Consider the following 8,352-nt stretch of genomic DNA (forward strand, 5'->3'; position numbering starts at 1 on the left):
TTATTGAGGTAACCTGCTTAAAACAAATGCTCAGCTTAGCTTAATTCGGCCAAAAGAAAAAACAAACAAACAAAAAAAACATTTTATCTCTAATGTTACTGTAATGTAAATCATATCCAAATTATGTAAATGTTGTCTTTCCTCCTAATTTCCTGCCTCCTTTAGATTCGCAACGATTGACAGAACACTTGCAGGCCTCTGGTTCTTTAAATAAATATGACTGACAACTGAAAAACTGACAAATTTGACAAAATGGACATTGAGAAATGACTAGCACAGAAACTAGGTTAGCTTCTTCTTGTTCCCATGACTACATCCGTGCTCCCGCGAGATTTTGTTCTAAGTCTCTTGAGCGCCGTTGCCTGGATACATTCGCAATCAATGAGGACGCTGCTAGATTCTTCATCTACCACACAAAATGATGCAGTGCAAAACAGCCTCTGATTTGTTTGCAAGGGCGGTACTTGGATAAATGATACGTGAGTTGTTTTCCTTTTATACAAGCTTTACTTATATGCAACTTTGAAAGGAAGCTGTTTAACTAAGGTGACACTAAACACTGTTATCTTGCTCGTTGCTAGTCACGTAAGCAACTTTGCAAATAGCATTACATGAATTAAGGGGATCACTTGAGCTTTCATGCAATATTTAATCCAAGTATTTATATTTTGTCTCCCAGAAAAAGAAAAACAATCATTATCAATGCACATAAGATGACCGAGGTGGGAAGGAAGTAATAGTTATTCTCATTCAGCTAAAACAAACACCTACGTTAGGTTGAGTGTAAAAAAAACTAAAGCCTATGTACCAAACTGCCACATAAAGTCCCACACAATTTGAATTAGTAGTATTTTACAGTATTCATTTTTGATGTAATTTCCCTCTTTTATAAGTTTCTTCTTATGATATGAATCATAGATCATGGAGCGTGAAGATGAACTGAATGACTTGCGGCTACAGTTCCAAGCTCTACAAAAACAGCAGGAGAAGAAAAAACAGGACAGGAAAAAGGAGACACAACCAGATAAACTTAATGCCAGTGTTGCCCAGGATGATTTGGATCTATCTAAGCAAGGTGTTCAGGCAGACAATCTTAAAGAAAGGTGAGTCTTACAGAGGCTTAATTAAATGTTTACCAAAGCTGTTCTCCACAGTGGTGCCTTAATGTATGTGACTATTACGCTCTGAAATTGCAATCAACCCCTCACCTATTTTTTATTCATTTTAATCGCCTCAATATAGACTACTACAAAATGAGAATCAAACTTTGCTGGACCAGCTGAGGGAGCTAAAAGATGAAAATGGTCGGCTCTTCAAACTTTTGAGTGAGAAAGATTTTGAAATTAAACACCTGAAGAAGAAAAGAGAAGAAGAAAGACTGGCCTTGGCAGGTATGATAACATAATTGCCACTTATTTTACATAACTGTGATGTTATAGGTACGTCACAGCTTCTTCATGATTTATCCACTCATCCTTGTTTAGGCACATCGCGTTTAGCAGGGGATGTAGCAGCCACCAAGATTGTTGAGTTGTCCAAGAAGAATAGAGAGCTGATGGCTGAAATTGAGCGAGGAAAGATTAAATCCAAGCAAAACAGCAACAGAATCAAAGAGCTTGAGAAAGAGGTAACAACATTTTGATTTATGAATATAGATGTCACTTAATTGGATTTGTTTAATTTATTACATAGAGAATAAATGAATGAAAAATTGCTTATTTCTATAGTTGCAGACTGCTCTTGTACACTCTCCATCGGGACAAAAGATCAATACAAAGTCACAGGACAGGAGGTCATCTGAAGACAGTGATGTAATTTTTAATGTGAAAATTGACCCAAATTATATTTTCATGTGGACTTCCTAACTTTAATGGGGGCAATTCAATCAGACTCATTCATAATTTGTTTACAAAAACAGGGAAATCCTGTGGTGAAATCTCTACAGGAGAAATTAGCTGCTGCCCAGCTGAAAGTGATTGAGTATCGCAACCATGTTCAGTCTGTCAAACAGGAGTTGAAAGTTGCTCAGAGGGTAATAGTGCAATCTTTTTTACCTGGTCATATGACTAATCATTAATTCAAAAATATGAACTGTTACCTTCATGTAAATGTCGCTCTCTGATGCAGGTTTTAATCTGTGAGGTTGGGGAGGAGGTCAACCTTCAGCAATTATTAAGCAGTCCAGGGAGCTTTAGGGGTCGCTCTCAGCAGATACTAGCTCTTCAGACAAGGGTAAGCTGAAATTACTGCATTACTGACAGACATAAAACAAACACCTGAACAGAATCAAGGATAATAGAAGAAGAAGAAAAAGAAGAGCTTTTGAAGCAGAATAAATACAAAATAAGAACAAAACTTATGCTACAGGTACGGGACCTTGAGCAGCAGCTGCTGAACCAGTCGGCTCAGCGGAGACAATCAAGTGTCCTGAGTGTAGAGGAAGAGTTTCTGGGCCTTCAGAAAACCCCTCCTCAAGACAGGAACCTCAGCTACATTCGCACCATTGAGAAGGAGAAGAGAGAGGCTTTTGAGGTGTGTATATGTTTATTATTACCATGTTATTTAATTTAAATGTGAATTTGTTACTGTACAAAGGCCTTGCTCTCTTTCCATAACTGCACAGAGGATCTCAGCGGACTATGAAGCCCTCCTGAAAGACCATGAGGATGTGAAGAAAAAGCTGGAATCATCTAAAGCCAGGAACAAATCGCTGTCTGCTGAAATAAAAACTCTGAAGGTCCAGGTCTCCACTTTACTGGAGAAGGGTAAACATGATGATGAGCTTGTGGATGCTCTGCTGGTAAGGCATTAGATAAGTGATATACTTGGTGTATTTGCTATTATGTGCACACACAAAAACTGTAGTACATTACATTTACAAAAACATTAGGTTTTGTAAGGATTATATAATATATTTGATTACATATCAAGTATTATCATAAAACCTTTTTTTCCTGTGAATCATCTTTTCTGCAATTAGAAAATCATACATGTTGGTTGACCAGCCTGCCAACTTGGGTTTACTCTCTGGGTGTACGACAGGTGTTTAGAAGTTCAAATAATCATGGAATTTTGTAAGCCACAGACGAGCATTTAAATTGCTGAAATTGGAGTGACAGGGTTTTATATAACAGCAGGAATATATTAGCTTTGTTAATGAGCTAAACATGGTTGAATGCGTAACATGATTAAAGCCCATCTGACAATTTGTGGTTTTGGAGCAAAATGCTCCATGAAAGGCATGAAGAGTCTTTAAATTTTAACTGTGTTTTATTATACAATTCAGTTCTTGTTACGCAGACCAAATAACCAACAAAACCAAAACCAAAATAATCAGGGATTTCACATCAAATTTACAAGTTAATATAATCCACATAAATACGTACTGAAAGAAGAGGGATCATCTGGGATGAGCCCATGATTTACCACATTATTCTCAACATTACCTGCTCCTCACCTCATGTGCCTCTGGCAGAAGCAGCAGACCCAGATGCAGGAGTTGCTCACACGGCTCAGCCAACAGCAGAATGTACTGAGCAAGAAGACCCAGCCGAGCCACGTAGAGCAGCTGAGCAGTGAGCCTTCAATACACAACAATCTCATCCAGAGGCTTAACCAGATGGTTGCTGACAAAGAGGCCAAGATCAAAGAACTAGAGGAGGAAATCCAGCAGCTCTCAGTCAAGGTAAAAAAAATAAACAAATAATGGGACCAATATCTAAAAGCACCTCAGCAAACATAAAATTGTATTTTACCTCCTGGAAAAGTTTAGTTCAAAGATTCCAAAATATTAGCGTAAAAATCTGCCAAGCCATTGAAAGTGTGTTTACAACATTTTACAGGGACAGGGCATGGAAAGACAGATCAGCTTCAACACAACAATTTGCAGTTCAGGATTGTCCCCTGAAGAGGGAGACATTGCCAAAAGAATAACATCTTCAAGGTACGCATGCTATTAGTAATCATGATAAAGGATCATACTTATTTTAATGGGATTACTCATTAAAACTTCTGATCCTCTATTTACATCTTAAACAAATCTAACACTAGTATCCTGAGTCAACTGTTACAGTGTGACTGAATTCTATGGCAGAATAAGGGTTAATAATTCAATCTGGCTAATGTGGGGCTTTCTGCAATGACATTATTGATTTTGTTTGATGTCTCATGGTTTTTTCAGTGTATTCTGCAGGGATTTCCGTTAATATGACTGTATGTCAACTCCTTTCTAGTTCTGTTTCGAAATTTGGTCATAAACTGGTGCTTCCTGCTGTGGGAAGTAGTATAGAATTCAAGTAAGTAGACATAAAGCTGTATTTAGACCTGTTCCTGTGTCATACATATCAATTATGTGCCAATGAATTATGAGCTAAAATGTTCATGTTTTATCCTTCTGTTCGCAGAGGTCAAAGTTCTTCAAAATGTCCACAATGTTTAGCTGATGTGAGCTCACTGATGACCCAGTGTAATGAATATAAAAACTTCTGCATGGAGAAGGACAGACTCCTCAAACAAGTTAACATCCTACAGGCAAAGTAATTCCTTCTGTAGACATAGTTTTTTTTTTTTAATTATCTCCGAATTTTTTTCTGTTGAACACATTTTTTCTCTAATTTATTTCTCTGCATTTTCTGCTGTTGGTGGTCATGCTGTTTGTAGAGAAACATAGATCTAAAAATACCACTTCATCTGTAGCTTTAAAACAATTCAATTTACATTGATTCAAACAAACTCCCACAACAACAAAAAAGTGAGTTGCCATTAAAAGTCCCCAAAAGCAAGAACTTTTTCATTCTGTTACTTTTCTCACTGATGATAGAGGCTGACATTGCAAAGCTAACAGTCACAGCTAGATCAGAAACAGCATCATCATGTTACTGTTGCTGGCTCTTGTATTTGTCAAAGATTGTTTTTGTCAAAATTATCCGATGTTAGAGTACCTTTGCCATCATAAACACTTATGCTATTCTAATATAATAAAATGTCAGCTGCTCGTGAAAGACTGCCACAACAAAAGCATTACAGCATGCACCCTTGGTGGTAACGTCTATCCACTGAGAGATTGTTTTGGCTTGGCAAGTACACAACGGTTAAATAACTCACATGGGGAGCAATTAAACTGCAATGAAATGAAATGTTATTTTTCATATTTTTCAGAATGACCTTTTCCTAATATGATATGAGGGAATGTTACACTAGAGCACTGATTCATAGTCCATTGTGCGTGCCCGTTTCAAGGCCATGGACAGTTCTTACTGCTTTTTGTGTATTGCAGGGTTGTTTCCACTAGTTCTTGGAACTCATTTTATTTATTTATTTATTTAGTGAAAATCATGACTGACAGGTGCACTGAAACCAAGATTTTAGTTTCTTTGACAGCCTTCAGGCTTAAGTAGTACTTGCTACCTTTCCCTTACCTAGAATCCCACTACATTACTAAATCAGAAAATTGATTATGTCATAAATGAATAATTATATAATTTATATAGACAGTTACTTAGATTTATTAGTGTAATTATTATATTAGTAAGCAATTAAACAAGTAAATGTATCTATTCAGATATCTATGTCCATCTGAAGCTTCATCAATCCATCTCTACAGTCACCATCAAGAGTAATGGCATTATTTTAAACAAATTTGTAACCATGAGATACCTTCTTTGTGTCAATCTTCCAGAGAGAAAGAGATGAACCAAAGGTGTTTGGAGGCAGAACAGAAGTACCAGGAGGAGCACTGCAGGACAGTGATCCTGGAGCAGCAGCTGGAGAGGACAAAATTGGATTGAGAATAAGTACTGTGCAAACAGCAAGGGTGGATCTGGTATGCTGAGGCTCAGTGACAGCATGATGTGACAATGGCAAGCAGTCACGGGCGTGTGGTCCAATAACGTATTATAATGAAAAATTGTAATTGTTATAGTTGTTTGTGTGTATAAATTTTAGTTGTTACTCTCATATAAATCATATATAATTACAGAAATGTGCAGTGACTAATGAAAAAGCGCTGCCTGCAATCTTTGTGTGCTGAAGGGCGTACTTTTCTCCACCCGATGGCGTATGTGTGTAATATGTGTGGATGCATTATAAGAGCTGGATATGGCAGTGCCGCTTAGCCTTGCAGCCAATTTTTCTCAGTGGCCACTCGTGGTACCGTAGTGAAAAATCCCCCTGCAGCCCAAAAAGCATTTTCCCCATACACTACCATTGTAAAAGAGACGTCTGTAAAACTGTTGACAGGACACCTCGAACTGTAAATAAGGTCAATTATAATTCTTTGTATTATGAATCTTTGATCCATGGAGGATTTATATTTGTAAAACTTTCCTTGAGCTGAGAAAAGCGATTTAAAAATATGTGACGTCACCACAATGTAAAGTCTATGGGCGGGAACTTTTGGGCGGGACCAGCAGGAGAAACATTACTGCGCATATTCAATGGACCGCATACCCCCAGAAGTAAACCCAGAGGCTAGAAACCTTTTTGGCGTATGCGCCAGTTGAGCAATTGTTATTGGACTGAATAGGCGCCATTTTCGGTCTGGTATCCAGCTCTTATAATACATTGATGGTGATATGTTTGGCTTTTCCTGGTGGCCCTTGATTGGTTGACACCACACGCTGAAAAATAAGTGGATCTGGGTGGAAAATTTTACACCCAATAAATGTTGCCATATTGGGCCCAATTGCTGCTTTCTTATTAGATAAAATGTATCCCCTGTAGGCAGTCAAAATGCACACGTATCATTATGGTACTGTGGTGATAATTGTGAAGTGAAAGCAGTTGCTATGTGGCCACCAAAAGATACTTTTTTAAACTTTTAGAAACCACTAGCCTAGTCACTATGGCCGCCAGCAGCTGGCCCTCTACTAAATTGTACCGCGCATGATCACGGCCAAATGCACAGAGCTACCTAGTGGAAAAGTCTCATTATGACTCATTTTTCTACCTTTTCTGTTTCGCTTGTGGCTATCATGACTAAGGAGCAGTGTCCCTCACTAGCAGGTTGGCAGGAGTCTTAAAGCAACCGGAGCTGTCTGTAGACAAACTGAATACACGCTCCAACAACTCTGTTGCCATTTCTAATATTGAGGAAACTGTGTGGATGGTTTGACCTGGTCCTAAAAAGCAAGATTTCTATTTTTCCATCTATAAAATTTAAAATAGTGAATATACACGAGAAAGAAATAATGATGCACGACAATGGACACACTGCCAAGGGACAGTGCTAATTCTACTCCTTATGTTTGGGCTGTGCAGAGATGTTAGTGTTGCTCTTGTATGTTGTCTCCTGGCTGGTCATTCAGCTGGAGGAAACAGAGGCGCTGAGGGCATTGCTGAATAGCACTCTCCACCATGACCGGCAGCTCAACGGTGACGTGATGAGACAAGTCAAGCATGTTTTCCTGCAGGGTCTGTGACAGCCCAGACAAGACACTAACCAGGGGAACTGGCTGGTCCCTGCGTAACCTCACGTCCAGCTGAGCCCTACCTTCTTCTGTCACATGTGACAAACAGCAGCCTGCAGGAAACAGGCTCTCCTCCTCTGCCACACAAACATCATACAGACCATGGTCTTTTTCTACATTTGAATCCTCAAAAACATTTTACGATGGGTTCCTTTGTGCGTTAAATCTTTTGAGTTTAACCATTTGAGTATACCTTGAGTAGCAGAGCTTTTAACTCAAAGGCATCAGACAAGTGTTCCTTGATGCTGATAGGATGTCTCCCCATGGTTTCATATCTTGTATGCTTGCTGTTTTATAAATGTCACTGTCACATTTTATTAAGTCAACATATATCTTTTCCACTGCTGGCAACCTTAAGTGCATTGCAGGTATAGAGAGCAACAATGTCTATTTTTTAAGCATTTGTGTAAGCAAATGAAACATCTAATCCAATCAATGAGAGGGAGCCAAACCTTCATCAGACGTTTTCAACACATTGTTTACCTTCATGACTATGACTTTCCTAGAGTTCTTTGTTTTTTTTGGCCCCAGATGGTTGTACATAAATGTGTGACAAGCCAATCCAAATAGTAAACACCCCAGTTAAGCTCCCAAAAGCTTTAATATTCCTTTTAAATATTACTGCTAATCATTTCTGACTTGAAACCAGCTGTGTGGGAATAGTGGTTGAAAATGAATGCGGACTCAAGCTGCACAAACTCCCACTGTAGTCCTCCATGCATTCCCCAGAGCATGTCACATGTATGTACAGTATGTGATCTTAGCTCCTTAATCCAAAGGTTGTCTGGTTATGCGTAGCCTGGTGGGAGTGGCTCCCACATTCATACTAACATCTGAGTTATTTTCTTCCGATGTAGCCAAAAGGATTTCAGCAGAACCCCCCCTC

The 8,352-nt window shown here is 38.7% G+C and overlaps 1 protein-coding gene across 3 annotated transcripts; it reads left to right on the forward strand.

The window, feature by feature from the left end:
* The first annotated feature begins 373 nt into the window (after positions 1-373).
* Positions 374-6,014, forward strand: ccdc13 (coiled-coil domain containing 13). Of its 3 annotated transcripts, XM_042429985.1 has the most exons (14): positions 375-479; positions 919-1,103; positions 1,243-1,391; positions 1,485-1,627; positions 1,728-1,811; positions 1,919-2,032; positions 2,128-2,232; positions 2,368-2,532; positions 2,624-2,800; positions 3,476-3,685; positions 3,843-3,943; positions 4,233-4,295; positions 4,404-4,535; positions 5,678-6,014. In XM_042429985.1, the coding sequence occupies exons 2-14, from the start codon at positions 922-924 to the stop codon at positions 5,784-5,786; spliced, it is 1,734 nt and encodes a 577-aa protein (XP_042285919.1). In that variant the 5' UTR covers positions 375-479; positions 919-921; the 3' UTR covers positions 5,787-6,014. The 3 variants fall into 3 exon arrangements, with proteins under 3 accessions (XP_042285921.1, XP_042285919.1, XP_042285920.1); XM_042429986.1 differs by lacking the exon at positions 4,233-4,295; XM_042429987.1 differs by lacking the exons at positions 1,728-1,811; positions 1,919-2,032 and having other exon boundaries at positions 374-479.
* The last annotated feature ends 2,338 nt before the right edge of the window (positions 6,015-8,352 follow it).

Source organism: Thunnus maccoyii, chromosome 12, assembly GCF_910596095.1.
Source record: "Thunnus maccoyii chromosome 12, fThuMac1.1, whole genome shotgun sequence".
Lineage (NCBI taxonomy): Eukaryota > Metazoa > Chordata > Actinopteri > Scombriformes > Scombridae > Thunnus > Thunnus maccoyii.

Excerpts from the sequence above, each read along its gene's own strand:
- ccdc13 (XM_042429985.1), top strand. The coding sequence starts at position 922 with ATGGAGCGTGAAGATGAACTGAATGACTTGCGGCTACAGTTCCAAGCT. Across the intron at positions 1,104-1,242 it reads GCAGACAATCTTAAAGAAAG|ACTACTACAAAATGAGAATC; the intron begins GTGAGTCTTACA and ends GCCTCAATATAG. Across the intron at positions 3,686-3,842 it reads TCCAGCAGCTCTCAGTCAAG|GGACAGGGCATGGAAAGACA; the intron begins GTAAAAAAAATA and ends AACATTTTACAG.